Here is a 19,594-nt window from a genome sequence, read left to right on the forward strand (position 1 = left end):
ACATGCAAGCTCCTCAGCAAACTACGTGAGTAAATACAAAATGGGAAAAAAATAAACATCATGGACTTCTAAAGTCATTCAAAGGTCCCCCAAACCCAGGTTCTGATAATCAGTTTAGAGTTCTTTTTTATATCACTAATAGTTCTGTGACTTGAAGCAAGCTGTTTGACATTCCTTCTATTGCCTCATTTGTATAAAATGGGGCTATTAGTACCTGGTGGTTGTAGGAATCTAAAGGGACAAGGTATGTGAATGGCAAAGGCCATTTTTAAAATTATTTCATTTCATTTCATTTATTTATTATATCATTTATTTCTCACCATGACTAATATATGCCCATTTTTCTTCAGTATGCAGTTATTAAGTGTCTACTTTGAGGTAAGTAGGTGGCACAGTGGATTGAAATCTGCGACAGAAGTCAGGAAGGACTGAGTTCAAATCCTACCTCAAAGATTTACTATGTATGTGACACTAGGCAAGTCGCTTAACCTTTCTCTCAGTTTCCTCATATGGAAAATAGGGATTACATTAGTATCTACCTCCTGGGGTTATTGTGAGGATCTTATGATATTATATTTGTAAGGCATTTTGCAAACCCTAAAACCCTATATAAATGTTAACTATCATTAATATTATCAGTACTATGTGTCTAGCACTGTGCTAGGTGCTATGCTAGCTGTGTGGCCCTGGCAAGTCACTTAACCTCTTCTTACCGTAATCCACTTGAGAAGGAAATGACAAAACACTACAGTATCTTTACCAAGAAAACCCCACGGACAGTATGTTGCACAGTATCATGAAGAGTCAGACATGACTGAACAACTGAACAACAACATAAGAGAAAAGAGCAAAAAGACAAAGGGAATAACAACAAAAACAAAGTAAACTTTAGGAATTTGGGTTAGAATAGAGTAGTAAGGATGCAAGGAGAGTCTATAGGAGCAGCCTGGGATCAAATTAATATAAGCAAAACAAAATATGGGAACCAAGTGCTTCCTTAAACGAGGAGGGAAAAATCAATGCAATATAATTAAATGGAGAAAAACACAAACTCAATAATTGCATTTTAAATGTGAATGGATTTAACTCTCCAACAAAATGAGTCTCACTTCTCCTGGGTCTGCTCCCTGGAGTCAATTTTAAAAAGTTTAATTTCTCTTCTACATGATAGTCCTTTAAAAACTTGAAGACTTTTTCCAGCCTAGACTTTCTCAAATTCTTTAATTTATTTTGCTATGGTAGGGTTTCCTTCTCATTCATCTCAACAGATTGCTATAAGATTCAAATGAGATAACCTATGCATGATCCTTGAGGTCAGGCACTGTTTTATTTTTTGGAGTCTTTGTCTCCCTAGAACCTAGCACAGTGCCTGACATATAGTAGGTGCTTAATAAATGCATGTTGAGTGATTGATTGAATAAATGAAGTGAAGATCAAAGAAATATTTTTGAAGGACACCTCAGTTAGGAAATGGGGAGGGTTAAAAAGGGTAGATAAAGGAGGCTCTAGGAGAAATTAAAGAAATAAAGGTGAACTAGTAAAGGACAAAACCATAGAATCCTATGGCTTTTAAGGAACACGTCACGAAGATGATCAAAAAGCATCACATGGAACTCTAAGATGAATATCCTTAATAAATTATTGAATATTACATGGAAGTTTTAGTGGAATGGTAAGACTTTCTTAGAATCCAGGAGGTTGTTAAATAAGAATTTGAAGTAATGAATATCAATTGTTCTTCAAGGTATATAGAAATGATTGGGAAGAAGAAAATGTGAGATCATTAGATGAATAGTAGATTTGGGCCAAGGCTATTTTTCCATATCTGCTAATGAAAAACTCATTTTGACTATTTATATAACAGGAGATATTACACAACAGGAAATGTATTGCAAACAGGAGATTATTTAGGGAGGGAGTGCTAAAGATAAGAAATAAGCTTCCCATAGTCCTGCCTATGTCATACTAATTTACATTTTTATATGATTCTGTTTTCTTAGGTTGCCACAAGAACAGACCAAGAATTCCAACAAGCCATTTAACCCTGGGTGGCCCAATGCTTATCACACACTTAAATGTCATGAGGTTGCCAATATTCCACCTATAGGAAGAAAACCAGATTTGTCTGTCATTGGTACAGACTTCTTTTTTCTAAGTGATATTAAAGATAAGAGTAACTAAAGTTACTTCAAAGGACTGATCATTTAGCTGCTTCATAGGAATCTGATTGCTAGAAAAACTTAAGATATTTTCTTTTTCTCTTAATTTTTTCTTTTTGAATACATTTTCTTTTACCCACAACATCCCTTCACTGTAAAATCAAATGGTCTAACAGAGTGTAACCCAGGGATTCTTTTTTCTAAATTTATTTTATTTTGAACTTATGAAATAAAACAAACATTTCTATAACATAGTAGAATAGGAAAAAAATGATTGTACATGAAACTGAAAATCTATTATGTACAACTTGCTATCCTTTTAATATATAATAAAGTTATCGTGTAACTTTCTTTTCCTTTTTTTCTCCCCCCTCAGACATAACCTGAGGTCTGCAGACCATCCCCCTCCAAGAGTTCTATGTATATATTTTAGGAGGTCTGTGAACTTTGATTGGAAATAAATGACATCTTTATTTCAACATAGGAAGAGTGAATAAAAACCCGTTTACACTAATACAGTGTGTTTTTTAATCCTATGTGTTTTATTTTATATGCATTTAAAAAACATGATTCTGAGAAAAGGTCCGTAGGCTTCACTAATTTGCCAAAGAAGTCCATAATAGATAAAAGGTTAAGAACTTCTGGTCTGAACTTTTCCTGCTAAGCGTCAAAGAATAACAAGACAAAAAATGATTTCAGGAGACGTGAGCATGCTTCCCAACATAATTAGAGTTTATGTCTAAGTGTACAAATTGGAATCTAAGCTTCCTGCCCTCCTCCCCCCCCCCCCCCAGGAAATAGTTATTTATGCAGTATAGCACTGGGTTGGGAAAGTTACGGAATTGTCCCATCAGCACTGCCATTGTCCCCTATACCCCTCCACTGTGTTAACCCTGGGGATATTATGTACCCTCTTCACTACTGTGTCCATTTTCACCTCTGCAAAGAGTAACTATTGCTACATACCCCTCCAGGGATGGCAGGAGAGCAAAGTAGTAATATATAAGTTCCTGGAGAAGAAACTAATTATACGTGATGATAATAATAATCCTTCTTGTTATAGCTTTCTGTTCCATAAGATTCCTTTGGAGAATCCATTGAGTATGTGACTATCTGAACATTAGAAGATTAGAGATGAAAGGGATACTAGAAAGGGATTGTGTAATACAACTCCCTCATTTCATCAATTCATTTATTCACTTATTCATTCAACAAGCATTTATTAAGTCCCTACTATGCACTGTGGATACAAAGACAAAATTGTGACTGCCCACAAGCAACATACATTCTATTGAGGAGAAACAAAATGAACACAGCAAAGCAAACACAAAAAACATACAAAGTAAACAGAAAGTCTTCTCTGAGGAGAGTACACGACCAACTTGGAATCAGGATAAGATTCCTTCAGGAGCTGGCTTTTAAGCTGAGCTTTGAAGGGGTCTAGGGAGTCTATAAAGTGGATTCAGGGAGGCAGAACAGTTTTTCCAAAGGCACAGATAGAGAGGGTGGAATGTTATTTTTGGGAAACAGTCAATCAGGCAGTCAACCTACTGTGTTCCAGGCACTGTGCTAAACACTGCAAAGAAATAAAAACAAAAACCAAAAATTGGACACACACAAAAATCTCTGCTCTTGAGCTGACAATATAACAGGGCTAACAACATAAAAATAACAATGTATAAATAAGATATATACAAAATGAGTTAGAGATAATCTCACAGGGAAAGTACTAGTCTTAAAAGAGATCAGGAAAGGTGATGGGATAAAAAGTAGGCCAGTTTGTCTGCAGTTGCAGATATCCAATAGGAGTTAGAAATAGGCTGGAGGTCACTGGAGAGGTTAGGACTAGATAAATAGATTTGAAAATCATCAACATAGAGATGATAATTGAATCTATGGGAATTGATGAGATCACTGAGTGACAGTATAGAGGGAGAAAGGAATTAGGGAGAAAGGTCTGTACAGAAAAAGCGATTTGTCCAAGGTCACAACTAATCAAAAATTATTTTACATCATGTTGGAGTTTATTCTGGTTCATTGTTCAAAGAATTGGGCTCACAGAAGCACGAGTTGACATAAATTAAGGGAAAATTCACCTCTACTGTTCTTGGGAGCACTCAGTAACAAAGAAAACAAAGCAAATCCACATGTGAGAATTATATCCTGACACCCTATTAGTAAGTTCACTTACCTAGCTAGAAGAAGAGTTTCATAATTGGCTGGTGATATTTTTAATAGGCCAGAAACGTTGAGCAAAAGTCAAGAAATATAAGAAAAAACCGCAGGAACCAAAAGCAGAAGAAAAGCATAGATAAGAGTGAGGAAAAGAAGGCAGATTAGAAGAGGCTTTTTTCCTTGATGGTGAGAGGGCCAAGGACAAAAGAAAGAACAGCTCTGCTGTGTCTGGGAAGAGGGAGGTGGGAAAGGAGATTAGGCAAAACACCTGCAAACAAAATACTCTGAAAGTCTAGGACATCTTTAAAAACTGTTTTTGTTGGAGGAGGCAGGGTGGGGAATGAGAGATGAAGCAACACATAACTGCTCGTACTCCAGTGGCCCTTGGAAGGATGTTTAAATACACCAACTAGTACAATTCAACAACCTGGAGAAAGTGGAGGATGGGGGAAGAAGACAGAATCTGCTGTATGCATTACAAGCTAAGTCAGGCTGTAGAAAGGACTGTAGCCTATATGATAATATGTTCACACTCCTCTCTTGGCTGCACTCCTGACTCCCTGAATTTCCCTACCATGTCCCAGCAGCTTTCTCACCTTGGAATACCTCTGTTTTGAAACCCCAGCAGTCTAGATCTGGAAGGTACTTTAGAGACATAATATCCAACTTCTTCACCAATGTAGGAATCCTTTCTCTCATGTTCCTGAGAAGTGCTACCTCAGCTTTTGTTTGAATATGTCCCAATGACAAAGATTCATAAGCATGCATGAAAATAATAATGATAATTGGCAGCGCCTGAACTTGCCAAAGCTACAGGCTCCAGTCAAATGTGTCATGCAAGAGTCAGTCAGCATATGAGGTGCTTTGGCAATCAGGGATTGAGATGTATTTGCAGAATTGAGAGTACATTAAGGAGCTCTCTGCTCTTTCTTGATAAGAGACAGGGTCCAAACCTGTCATTTCATTGATATAGGGAACTATTGAATTTCTACCAAAGTAGGCAAGTGCCTCTGCAATTTATATAGCCAAAAAGTTGCCCCAGAACATTGAGAAGTTAAGTGAGGTTGACAAGGGTCATGCAATCAATGTGTTTCAGAGATAGGACTTGAATGCTGTTAACTGATAAAGAACAGGCTAGGTCCCAAAGAAGAGATATGAAAAGGCACCTGTCTCCTCTTCTTTGTTGAAGTGGGGGGCTATGGATATGGACTATTACATATAAAATAAGACTTTTTCAACGTATTGGTGAATTTTGCTGATTTTTTTGCCTTTTTTATATTATAAGGGATGGCTTTCTAGGAGGAATTGGGGGATGTGATACAGTGGAAAAGGTAGATGATAATGAAACAAAAGATAGAATGTTATTTTTTTTAAATGCTATTGTAGAAAGAATTGTAACTTCTTTGATAATTATGAAAAAGTCACAATCTAACTCTAACTAATGAGAATGAAATCTTGAAATTTTAAAATAATGATTATGCTGCTCTATTTTTTTCATGGTGGGGGTGAGGTGCTTTCTAACTTCCACCCTGGCATTTGAAAGAGAAATAAGTGACCCTGAGCTCAAACAGAACAAGGATAGCTAGAGTATTCTTACACGTGCTGATAGGCACTCATAAAATAAAACCTTTGGTGATTCAACACCTGAGAGCTCAGAAAAGTGTCACATTAATTTAGTGTCTACAGAGTGAAAGCTAATGTATGAAAGAGTCAATGGTTGTTCTCACACACGCACAAACACCCCCCCCCCCCCACCATCCCTCTTGGTACATTTTCTGTATTGGAACCCTCAATAAAAGATTATTTCAGAACTGCAGGAAGACTTGAGGAGAGCTAAATCTATATGTGTATGTATATATACATATATATACACACACACACATACACATATATGTATGTATGTATTATATATTTTGTGTGTATACACACATATATTTCTATAGATTGGGTAGAAATCACTCTCAAGAAATATTAGTATTGGTAAAAAAAAATTGTGCCATTTTTCTGGACGTTTCCTCTCCTGGGCAAATGTTCAAGGCAGCTCTATAAGACTATAAATTGCAGAGAAGTTGATGACTCATATTGGTAGAGGGAGTTTTCTCACTTATGCCAGTGAAGTCACAGATCTGATCTATACTTCCATTCCCTATCTTTTTTCCCCTCTAATGTTAACTATCTGATGTTAGACTATGGGCCAAGGAAATAACAGATGTGAAGCACTTTATAAAGTATGGAAATTACAAGGACTTATTATAGCTATTTGCTGTTGTGTATTATACAGAACTTTTAGTCCCATAGTATTAAAGATTCAATTGCTAATGTTGCTATCCCTGGAATTCTATTAGAAATAAGGACCAAGGTGTGTGGGGGGGTTGCAATGGGGTTGGGGAGGGGATGTGACCTGATGTCACCTCTGTGGAAGGATCATTGTCTTCTGATGGGTAGGATTTGGTAAAGCCACCCACAAAATATTCTAGCAATTTCATGGGATTCAGGTAGTGTTATAGTTGACAGGAATGCTTGGGATGATCTAGCATAACCCCCTCATTTCTTTAAATGGCAAGGAATACTCCTCCATAATGCCCACATCCAACGAATGGCACACATGAGATAGAAGAATGGGTGGGTGCAAACTGTCAAAGGTGGTTCTGTGGTCCAATGGTAGTCATTTAAAATATCAGCTTCTGAGTACTGCCAGTCTAAGGACAATGATGCTATTTAAGCCCAGTAATATTTTCTGGAGGAAGAGAAAAACAAATGGAAGGAGACTCCTTCAGACTTGGATACACTGTTTTGGCTAGGGGCATACAAACAGCTTAATTATGAAATTATTAATTATCAAACACCTCCCCTAAACTAGGTACAAATTTATACTTGTAGAGGGAGTTTCCTCACTGGGAGTTCCCTAAACAAATGAAATGACAAGTCTGGCATATTTTTACCTGTTTTGTACAGTCTTCAAGGATATGAAGGCAAAAATTAAATGACCTTTGCCCTCAAGGAGCTTACCTTCTACTGGTGGTGAGGGTGGGCAGGATGTGCTATAGAAATCAATTAATACAAGATATTTTGAGAAAAGAGTATTAACAAGTAGGGACATCATGAAAGGCTTCCTGTGGAAAGGTGGTGCTTAAAATGAGCCTTTGTGGAAGGTTAGGAGGAAGGAATGCATTCTGGGCATAACACCCCATGGAAATGTGGGGTGGTGAAAGATAGAATATAAAATTCAAAGAGCTCAAAGTGGGTAGCTTGGCTAGCTAGACCATGAAGTGTATGAATGGGGAACAATATGAAACAAGCCTGGAAAGGTAAGTTGAAACCAAATTTCTGAAAACCTGAGTTTATATTTTATCTTTTGTGTGTACCTGTGTTTTTTAATTAGTTAATTTATTATTTTTAATTTTCAACATTCACTTTCATAAGTTTTAAATTTTCTACCCCTCCCTCTCCTCCTCTTCACTAAGACGGCATGCAATCTGATATGGGCTCTACATATACATTCCTATTAAACATATTTTCACATTAGTCATGTTGTATAGAATTATACAAGAATTAGAATGAATGGAAGGAACCATGATAAAGAAAAACATAAAACAAAACAAAGGAAAAAAGAAAGAAAACAGTCTGCTTCGATCTACATTCAGACTCCATAGTTCTTTCTCTGGATGTGGATGGCATTTTCCATTATTAGTTTTTTGGAATTGTTTTAGGTTCTTGAATTGCCAAGAAGGGCTAAGTCTATCAAAGTCAATCATTGCACAGTGTGGCTGTTACTGTGTACAATGTTCTCCTGGTTCTCCTCACTTCACTCAGCATCAGTTCACATAAATCTTTCCAGGTTTTTCTGAAGTCCACCTGTTCATCATTTCTTATAGTACAATAGTATTCCATTATATTCACATACCCCAACTTGTTCAACCATTCCCCAATTGATGGGCATCCCCTCAATTTCCAGTTTTTGGCCACCACAAAAAGAACTGCTATAAATATTTTTGTACATGTGGGTCCTTTTCCCATTTTTATGATCTCTTTGGGATACAGCCCTAGAAGTGATATTGCTGAGTCAAAAGGCATACACATTTTTATAGCCCTTTGGGTACAGTTCCAAATTGCTCTCCAGAATAGTTGTATCAGCTCACAACCCCAGCAACAATGAATTAGTGTTCCAACTTTCCCACCTCTTCTCCAACATTTATCATTTTCCTGTTTTGTCATGTTAGCCTATCTGATTAGGCGTGATGTGGTACCTCAGAGTTGTTTTGATTTGCATCTCTCTAATGAATAGTGATTTAGAGCATTTTTTCATATGACCATAGATAATTTTAATTTCTCCCCTAAAAACTGTCTGTTCATATCCTTTGACCATTTATTAATTGGGGAATGACTTGTATTATTGTAAATTTGACTCATGTCACCATATATTTAGGAAATGAGGTCTTTATCAGTGATACTAGTTGTAAAAATTCTTTTTCAGTTCTCTACCTTCCTCCTAATCTTGGTTGCATTGGCTTTGTTTGTGCAAAAACCTTTCAATTTAACTTAATCAAAATTATCCATTTTGTATTTAATAATGTTCTCTAACTCTTGTTTGGTCATAAATTCCTCCATTTTCCATAAATCTGACAGATAAACTATTTCTTGCTCCCCTAGTTTGTTTATAGTATCAACCTTTATATCTAAATTGTGTACCCATTTGGATTTTATTTTGGTATACAGTATTAGACATTGATCTCTGCCCAGTTTCTGACATACAATTTTCCAGTTTTCCCAGCAGTTTTTATCAAATAGTGAGTTCTTATCCCAAAAGCTGGGGTCTTTGGGTTTATCAAACAGTAGATTGCTATAATCATTGACTGCTGTGTCTTGTGTACCTAACCTATTACACTGATCTACTATTCCTCAGCCAGCACCAAGTACTTTTGACGATTGCTTCTTTATAATACAATTTAAGATCTCATATGGCTAGGCCACCTTCCCTAGCATTTCTTTTCATTAATTCCCTTGAGAGTTTATATTTTATCTTACAGGCAACAGGATGCCACGAAAGGTTTTTTGAGCAGGGTGTGCTCAGAGCTATGCCTTAGGAAGATTGTTTTGGCAGCTATGTGGAAGATGGAGATACCAGAGGCAGAGACTAGTTAGGAGAATATTACAACCATCTAGCGGAGAGGTGACAGAGGCTTGAACTAGAGCAGAGGTCAGAAACTAAAAGATCCCTTTAAAGACACCATGAAGCAATTGATTAAAATTGCTGTGTTCACCATGGCTATAGACGTGAAATATAAAGACTTGGGAGTCAGGCAGCCAGGGCTCAATTCCTGGCTTTGTCATTTATTATCTGTGTGACTTGGAGCAATTCAATTCAACAAACATTCATTCACTATTTCCTGTTTGTAAAGTAAGAGCCAGCATAAAGTAGGAATGGATATAGTTTTCAGAATCAGAAGACCTGTGTGCAATCCTGTCTGAAACATACCAGCTATATTACCATGGGAAGTCACCCAATAACCACCAACTCCTTAAGACATACAACAGAGGCCAATCCAATTTGAGGGAGTTTCTGACATCAGTGGAACCATTGGCCCAGACCCAGTATAAGGAAAAGAGGACACAAAAAACCCAAACAACCCATTCCTCAGGTTCCTGGAGGATTAATTCATGCAAACAGTTTTTATTTTAAGGTTTGGAAGGGTTCAGAAAGGTCTATAATTCCATCTTTATTATTTATCTAGATTAGCAAGTCTTCTTGCAATTCAGTATCTACAGTTGCTTGGAGGAACTGAATGGTTAAGTGACTTGCCTCTAGTCAGCCAATATGTATTGAAAGCAAGCCTAGAACCAAGGTCTACTCGAAGGCTGGCCCTCTGTGCATTGTGCCATAATAGTTTTCACTAATAATAACAAGGGATTCAAAGTAATTTCAAGGATGTGAGCAAACTAAGACACCTGGGGGGAGAGAGATAATCGTGAAAGGCCTCAGCACCTCATTCTTGATCAAAGCAAGGAAGTTAGGAATGCTTCAGAGGTGAGAAGGGAGTCCTTTACAGACTTCTCTGAAATGACACAGGGGTAGGAGATGGTATTTGTGTGGAGAACAGATGGCCAACCATTTTGGAACAGTGAACACATGAAGATGAAACAGAACTTGAAAAGTAGGTTAAGAACCGTATTATGGATAGCTTTCAATGACACCTAAGGCAACTGGGGCTTACCCCAAAATTTTCAACAGGGCAGTGATATATCCCCGTCTGCATTTTAGGAACATTAATTTTACAATTGAGGGGAGGATGGATTAAAAGAGAAACCAGCAGCAGGAAGACCAATTAGGTGAAGACTACCATTGCCCAGGGCAAGAAGCAATGAAGGCCTGAATTAAGGGGTAGCTGCTTTTTTCTTTCAAGTAACAAATATTTTAAAACTTCATTTATCCTTCTGGCCATGCCTCTGACCCTCTTAACCTCCCCCATTGAACAAATTAAAACAAAAATTAAAAAAAATACTTTCTCAACACATAGCTATGTAGTTCAGCAAAATACATTTTATGTACATGAAGATGTATGTCTTTCTGCATTTTTTAAGGCTCATGGCCCCTCTGGGTCAGGAAGCGACTGGAATGTTTCTTCATTCTTTTGAACGTGTGATCAGACTTCTGGTCTTTCAAAGTTGTTTTTCTGTATGATGTTATCACAGATTGTTCTCCTAGCTCTGCTCACCAGTTCACAAGATTTTCCCAGCATCCTCTAAAATTGTTCATTTCATCCTTTCTTATGACATGATAATACTCCATCTTTATATATTACTTATTATTAATATATATTTATATTTATTTATATATATTAATTTGTTTATCCATTCTCCAGTAGGACACCCCTTTCATTTTCAATTTTCGGCTACTACAAAAAGAACTGCAATAAATACTTTTGTACTCTTAGAGATGGGCTTAACACCACCACCCTGATGGGACATAATGAAGCATTCAAAGGACTCTGAGCAGTTAACAAAAAGTTTACTTTGTCTTAACATAGCAGGGATATGCAACAACATTACTTGTCTCCATATAGAAACATGTCTGGTGACGTGTGCAAGTCAACTCTGCATGAGTGGAATTTTGGGGGAGGTAGCTAAGTGAAGTGGATAGAGCGCTGGACCTGGAGTCAGGAAGACCTGAGTTCCAAACCAGCCTCAGACATGTACTAATTGTGTGACTGGTCAAGTCACTTAACCTATTTCCCTTAGTTTCCTCATCTGTAAAATGGGGGATAATAATAACACCCACCATCTAGGGTTGTTGTGAGATTTAAATAAGATAACTGTAAAGTGCTTACCACAAGTGCCTGGCACATAATAAGAGCTACATGTTATTTTTATGCCCCAAGTGACCAGGAAGCTTCATCAAAGGAGGCAGGGGTGAAGTAAATCCCTGGAGCAGTTTTGGCACCTTTCAGGGAAAAATAAGCCCTATTGCCAGGAAGTGGGGAACTCTGGGTCTGCCACATGTACATCCTTTTCCTCCTCTTTTGAGATAAAATAGGAGTAGGTATATATAACTGGGTCATTGAGTATGCTGGTTGCTAACTTTCTAGGTATTGTTACAAAAAGCTTCCCATAATGGCTCTGCTGGTTCAGTTCCACCACCAGGGTCAGTGGCTATGTCAGTCAAGGAAAAGAGATAGCCAGAGAAGTGGCTGGAGATGGTACCCACTACCTCCCTCAGCCTCCCCTCTCCTCTGATTGGAGGGCTGAGTACCAAATTCCTCCCAATGCTTTGCTTTAAAAAGGACCTTTCAGCTCACTCCACTCTGCCCTCTGCTGCTGCCAGATTTCAACTGCATGCTTGATGTTCCCTCACCTCCTCCCCCCCCCCCCCATTCCCCACTCCACTCCTTCAGTCTCCTTTTGCATATTTTCTTACCCTCTTAGATTGTAAACTGCTTGAAGGGAGAAACTGTTTATACTAATTGTATCCCCAGCATTTAGCACAGTGGTTTACAGCACATAGCAGGAACTTGATAAATGTTTATTGGACTGAACTGGATGTGGAGGCAGTCACCAAGATTTGCCAACTGGTAGGATAAACAAGAGTGAAGGAGAAGGAAGAGTAACCCTGACATGAAGGGTGTGAACCTGCTCGACTAGGAAGGTAATAGGGGAGTCTGGTGAAAGGGTGGGTTTTAAAGGAAAGGAGTACCTAGTAGCCCAACTCTAAAATACTGTAACTGCAGCAAATCCAGCAGAAAGCCTGATGTTCAATAAAGGAAGGCATGTTACTGAAGGGTTTTCCATGACACATCCCTGGTACTTACTTCTAAACGCATTCTAATTACTTTAGAGTCAAGAAAGCAAGTTCCATGAACCAAATTTATAAAAGTAAGAGCCATTCTCCCAGTTGGCAGTCAAAGCATATGAACAGGCAGTTTTCAGAAGAAATCAAAGCTATCATAGTCACATGAAAAAAATGCTCTAAATCACTGAACAGAGAAATACAAATTAACATATTTCTGAGTTACTACCTTATACCTATCAGACTGGCTAACAACAGCAAAGAAAAATGACAAATGCTGGAGGGGATGTGCCACTCTGGAGACCAATTTGGAACAGTACCTAAAAGGTTATAAAAACCCTGACTCAACAATACCACTACTAGGTCTGTGCCCCAAAGAGATCAAAGAAACAGATTTTACTTGTACAAAAATAGCAGCTCTTTTAGTGGTGGCAAAGAATTGGAAAAGGGACACCCATCAGTTTGGGAATGGCTAAACAAGTTGTGGTTTATGACTGTGATGGAATACTATTGTACTATAAGAAATAACCAGCAGAATGCTTTCAAAGAAACCAGCAGACTTACATGAACTGATGCAAAGTGAAGTGAGCAGAAGAGAACACTGTAACAACTGTTACAAGGATGACCAACTGTGAAAGACTTAGCTACTCTGATCAAGACAATGATCCAAGACATTTTTTTTTGCTTTCTGGAGGGAAAGCAGGGCAACTGGGGTTGTAACTTGCCCAAGGTCACACAGCTAGTGTGTCAAGTGTCTTGAACTCAGGTCCTTCTGACTTCGGGGCCGGTGCTCTATTCACTGTGCCACCTAGCCACCCCAAAACAATTCGAAAGTACCCATAATGAAAAATGTCATCCTCCTCCAGAATAACCGAGAACAGATTACTTTATATTGAATTCAAAAATAAATAAAAATGTTAAAATAGAAAAAAAGCATGTTTCAGCTCCACTTTCTATCACAGCTATTCATCTTTACACTTCACATCATCCATAGCTCTAGCTAGAAGTATTCCTCATGCATTATACATTCCCCCCTCCCCAAAAGCCATGTCACTGACAGTTTTCTTGACTAGGGACAGTTGTCTTGGTATTCCCAGAACCTAACATAGTAAGTACTAGCAAATATGGTTAAGGAAGTATGTTGATTTTTTCTACTAAAAAGTCTTTCTTCCAGGGGCAGCCAGGTAGCACAGCAAGTAAGAGCACCAGCCCGAGTCAGGATGACCTGGGATGGAATCCAGGCTCTGATACTTAGCACCACACCCAGAAATAACTGGCCCTTACTTAAAGCAAGTTACTTAACCCCGATTGCTTTAAAAAAAAAAAAAGTCTTTGTTCCACATTCTGATGTCTTCTTCTTCCTCTCCCCTTTCCAATCTCAACTCAGAGATTACTCCTATGAAAGCAACCTTACACCCAGTCCTCCTCTAACATTTCTCCTATCTGACCTCACACTTCTGCTCCTATCACACAAGGCTTTGTATTATCCCTTTAATAGTCAAGAAGACCCATCTTCTCTTTCACTGGACTAAGTTCCTTGAAGGGAAGAAACTAATTTTAACCCCTCCAATGTTCAGTTGTGTTCAACTCTTTGTGACCCCATTTGGAGTTTCTTGGTAAAGATACTGGAGTGGTTTTTTTTTTTTTTTTACCATTTCTTTCTCTAGTTCCTTTCATAGATGAACTGAGGCAGTTAAGTGACTTGTCCAGGGTCAACCAACTAACAAATGTCAGAGACCAGATTTGAACTCATGAAGAGAAGTCTTCCTGATTCTAAGCCTAGCACTCTGAACACCTCACCACCTAGCTTAACACTCCTATAATACCCAGTGCCCAATAGCACACTTTACATATGATAGGGGCTAGTATTTGTGGAACAGAATTAAGACAGAAGGAAAACATTTTTAAAAGACTTGGAATAAAAAGGTAAAACCTGCAGTTACTAAGAATGCCTCAATCAGAATGGTTTAGTCTCTGAGTCAAGGTAAATGATTCAACAACAGAACATTTAACAATATATGGAGCCTAAAGAAATGAGTACTTAAAAAAATACAAAATCACTGACAATGTTTTAGCTCTTTTTGCGTTTGTGTGTGTGCAGGGCAAGGAATGGTAGAACAAATAGCAATAGTAATAAAAACTAAGGTACCCCCCACCAAGTTGTTCATTCTTTCTTCTATACCTCGTGTTCAGTCCTTACTTACAAATGTGAATATTAGCTTGTTTTAAAGCTGTCATCTTGAACTAAAGAAACAAGTATTATAATTTTATAAATCAGGAGCGGCCAGGTAGCATAGCGAGTAAGAGCACCGGCCGCAGTGTCGGGATGATCTGGGATCGATCCAGGCTCTGATACTTATTACCACACCCAGAAACACCTGGCTGTGTAACCTTGAGCAAGTTACTTAACCCCCGATTGCTTTAAAAAAAATTTATAAATCAGAAAAAAGTAAATTGGGGTTTCACAAAAAGTGATCTGTCCCATAAGCTTCTTATTAGTGTTTAAAAATAACCAACAAAGCCAACAGTTTAGAAATGACACCATTATATGAACTTTATTATTAAAGCTCAATAAATGCTTCACAATACCAGTTACAACAGGATCAACATTTCCTCCATTGGTATATCTCCACAGGACAATGTACTGTTTAGCAAGAGATAAATTTTAAGTTTTTGTTCTGCATGCTACTAATACATTTCACTATCTTTTGTTTTACCCAATGAAATATAAATAATAATAATGAAGAAAAAAGTACTACCCTATTAGACAATTTTAGAAAGCCCTTATGAAGTCAGATTTAACCATATTTACACACATACACACCCACACACATGCAGAAATGGAGGGTAAGATGCAAGAAAACTACCTTGGCAGAAACAAATGCTTAAAGATTTTTAGTCACAACCCTCTTGAATGAGCAGTACATTTTTTTTTTCCAGAAGACAAAATCAATTTCATCCTTACTGATGCAAATGGTTAATACTGCACAGAAGCTTAGTATGAATTCACAATTCCACAGGAATCTGAAAGTTACCAAGGCAATTTTCCCTTTTAGGATCGTAATGACTACAGACTTAAGCTTTGCATTTTTCCATATAATACACAAAAAATTTCTAAACATCCTTAAAAAAGAAAATATAAATAAGTCTCAGTATGTCTTTTAGAATTACATACTACAGCAAAAAATATTTTCTTCATCATCTGTTGGTAGTGACCCTTCTTAACTCAAGTGATTTAGTCCAAATCCATATGAATGGTGCTGTTGTCACTGGGATGACAGTCTCCATTCTGATGCAGGCCTTCAGCATTCAGGTTATTTTTTACTTCAAAACCTTCATTTTTATCCATGTTTGGGCCATTCAGTGTTTTTTCCTGCTTGGGAGATTCTATTTTTGGTTTTGGTTGTGTTACAACTGGTTCACAAGTATGGATTAATTCCTGAGGCAGAAAGACAAGACAAAGTTAACTCAAATTCTTCATACCTTTTTGGAGAGATCTTTCTAATTCACTTTCTAATTTCCTTATCCTATGGCAATCTAGCCTGCTAAAATGGAATTTCATGAGTTTTGCAGACTGAACAAAGACAGACCAAACATTTTCACCATGTCATTCTTCTATGCACTAAGCTGGGAGAAAACTGGACTAGGGTGTCACTGGTAAGAAGGCAGCAAGGAACTTAAATTTCCTTTCTTGAAAACGGAGCTACTTTTAATGTCCGGGGAGCAACTCTTGGGGATACAACCTCAACAGAAGGGTGTGCTATTTTAAAGACTCAGGTAAGAAACAGGGTTATGGAGCAACACTCACCTCTATCTTCATTTTTATTTCACTGCCACGTACAACTGGGTCCTGATCAGGGCTTCTTTTAGCCTGAGCGTTCATGACATTATTCATCCATTCCATCGTTTCATTGACAGACTTTTCAACTTTCTTCATTTCTGATTCATCTATGTGGATGTATTTCTCATCCTGAATAAACAAAACTAGTTACTCTATGTACTTAAAAAGCTAAAGGTACACCTGAAGCAAAGGGGACAGTTAATGAATGAAGCACATGGAATGAATTAAAATCTTTGAAGGGATAACATCAACTCCTTCCCATGATGTTATAATTGGTTTCTGGGCAAATTCCCAAGTGTAACTGATGGGATGGGGTGAAGACAATCCAATCCAAAACACCAATTTCCCTTTTTCTGAGGGGAATTTTGCTAGTTATAGAAGTTGTCCAGTGGGCTCATTTGTTCTGGTAATTTTCTATGTAGTTTTCACCCTGCCATTAATACAGGACTCACTTTATTCCTGTAGTCGCCTGCTATTTTCGCATAGTGTTGCAGCCTTCGTCCTAATTCTTCAAACATTCTTGGTCGTTCCTCAGCTTCTTGAAACCTAATCTTAATTGGAGTGCCCAATTTCTAAATCAAAACAAGACACATGACAGCCATTTCATTTATTCTGCAAGACTTACCTAACTTTTACAAAGGAAAGAAACAGCCCAATGGTGAGGAACCTGTGGTCTCAACGCCACATGTGGCTCTCTAGATCCTCAAGTGAGCCCTCTGAGTCCAAGTTTTACAGAATAAATCCTTTTATTAAGGCTACTTGTTCTGTGAAGTTTGGGTTCAGTCAAAAGGGCTGCCCTCAAAGACCTAGGAGACCACATGTTGCCTTGAGGCTGAAGGTTCCCCACTCCTGGAACAGCCCCTATGCTCAGGTGTCCTACCATTAACTGGTCCAACTTGTCAACATAGGCTTGTTTGGCTTGGTCCTCTCCCTCCTCATACAGCCAGTCTTCAGTCTCTGTCAGGAGTTTCAGGAAATTTTGATGATCCTAGAAAATGAAAGTACTGAGATTTGGCTTTTCCATAACTGAATTTAGACATTCTTATTTTATAATAAGTGCTAAAGCCTATAATCTGTAAGTCTTGTTCTGTGGAGCTAAGCTGTACTGGTCATGATATATACTTAAGCCCTCATAAAACTTTTAGAAAGGAGAGTGGGAAACAAGATGACTGATATCCTGCCCCAGATAGATATGAGATTTATTTTCTTTAAATGAAATAAGTCAGTATAAGAATATTAAGTAGATCTGCATCAAATAATGGTACAATGTATAGTACTTATTTGTTACATGTAAAATTCTTCCTATAAGTTTTGAAAGAATAATGATGGCATCGCTAATCAGCAGCCTGTTAAATCATAACCTTGGGGTTTCAATTATTTCATTTTGAAAATATATACATCATTGTGCTTATAAGGTAATCTGAGGAGTCCAAGTAATTTATAAGCAGCCTAATGTTACTGTACTTGGATCAGTCTCTCAAGGGATTCTACTAGTAATTTCCAACTGTAAGGTAGGTTGAGGAGACTAATTGTTCTTTCCACTTTTTATTTGCATAGAGACCTCAAAGCAAATTCTTTCATTAAACTTCACATTAGCTTTATGAGGAATGCAAGAAGTAATGGTTGCACTACAACAGTCAACTTCAGTACTCTTAATACATAGCAATGTCACCTATCTCTAAGATCAGCTGACATCAGGATTGATCAGAGCTAATATGGTTCTTAGCCAATAAGTCTACCCATTAAATCCTATCATGTAAGCATTCAAACAAATATTTAAGTCAACTGTTTATAATAAACCCAAGATCCCAAATTTTTAAAATTTCTCCCTAATTCCTGGAGGTGGAAGTGTCCCCATTAACTGTCATCTTCATCCCACCCCCTTTATGCTCCCAAACTCAGGAGGTTCTAGAGCTGACCAGAATGTTATGTTTTACTAAAATGAAGGGGTCTTAAAATGAACTGGATTGGGCCATCCTCAGAGAAACCTACCGTGTTTCCCCAATAATAAGACCTATCCCGAAAATAAGCCCTCCCCTTACTGTGTAAGATTCCTCTAAAATAAGCCCTATTGAGATTGCTACTGTAGTGAAGGTGATCCCCTGCGCTACATGCTACATTATGGTACCCTCTCTGTATGCACCGTCCCCCCCCCCCGTGAAACACACGCCGTGCTCCGAGCTGCATCCAATCAGAGCTGCAGCAGTGAGCGCGTCATCCTGTTCTTCCCCAGTGATTTGCTTATTGAATAAAGGTACATTTTTTTGTTCACATTTACCTGTTTATTAAAATTGCTGTCAATGTTCATTAAAATAAGCCCTCCCCTGAAAATAAGCCCTCTGGTGTTTTTCTGTCCAAAAAAATTAATAAGACAGTGTCTTATTATCGGGGAAACACGGTAGGAACAGACCTGAAATGGCCAGCATTAGTCTTAGAAATATTCTGAGTCTTCCCATGACAAGTTCTAGACCTAGGCTTCCAATTTAGAAATTAGTCAAATGAATATTTGAGATCAGGCCTGATTAACAAAACATTTATTAAACAGTTAATAACATGTGCCACTATATAAATTTTGTACAAAAGCAAAGACAGTGTATATGTTTGTATATGTATGTAAGTATGTACCTAGTTCTTCAAACAGTTTTGGTTGTTCCTCATCTTCTTGAAACCTAATCTTAATTGGAGCACCTAATTTCTAAATCAAAACAAGATACAAGACAACCATTTCATTTATTCGAGACTTCTGTAAGTTTTGCAAAACTAAGCAAGAGGCTCTATACCCATTAACTGGTCCAACTTGTCAACTTATTATATGTAGATATTTATCTACTGATATCACAAGATCAATCTATCTGGAAATAATTTGTATAGTTGATAATTGAACCCATGGGAATTGACAAAATCACCCAAGAAATCCAGGAGAAAAAGGGAACCCAGGAATAGAGTCTAGAGGTAAATATATAAAAATAGGGGTCGAGATACAGATGTGGATGAAGTAAGACTGAGAAAGGGTAGTCAGAAATGAGAAACATGAGAGGCCACCCTCAGCAGCACCCATCATCTGAACTGAATTTGGGGACATTGTTAAAAACAAACAAAAAACAAAAACAAAAATAACAAAACAACCCAAAACCAACC

At 37.7% G+C, this 19,594-nt stretch overlaps 1 protein-coding gene across 3 annotated transcripts in view; it reads right to left on the reverse strand.

Moving 5' to 3' along the window:
- Nucleotides 1-15,143: 15,143 nt before the first annotated feature.
- Nucleotides 15,144-19,594, reverse strand: part of HSPH1 (heat shock protein family H (Hsp110) member 1) — a 30,685-nt gene continuing 26,234 nt past the window's right edge. For all 3 annotated transcript variants that reach the window (XM_069080002.1, XM_069080003.1, XM_069080001.1), the window contains 4 exons: nt 17,337-17,444; nt 16,909-17,028; nt 16,424-16,585; nt 15,144-16,054 (listed from right to left, as the gene is read on the reverse strand). In XM_069080002.1, coding sequence (XP_068936103.1) covers nt 15,851-16,054; nt 16,424-16,585; nt 16,909-17,028; nt 17,337-17,444 — 594 coding nt within the window. In that variant the 3' untranslated portion in view covers nt 15,144-15,850. The remainder of the gene's footprint in view (nt 16,055-16,423; nt 16,586-16,908; nt 17,029-17,336; nt 17,445-19,594) is intronic.

The sequence above is a fragment of the Petaurus breviceps genome, unplaced genomic scaffold (assembly GCF_028583685.1).
Source record: "Petaurus breviceps papuanus isolate PSGF00001 unplaced genomic scaffold, PetGlider_PUasm1.0 91133, whole genome shotgun sequence".
NCBI classification, from domain to species: domain Eukaryota; kingdom Metazoa; phylum Chordata; class Mammalia; order Diprotodontia; family Petauridae; genus Petaurus; species Petaurus breviceps.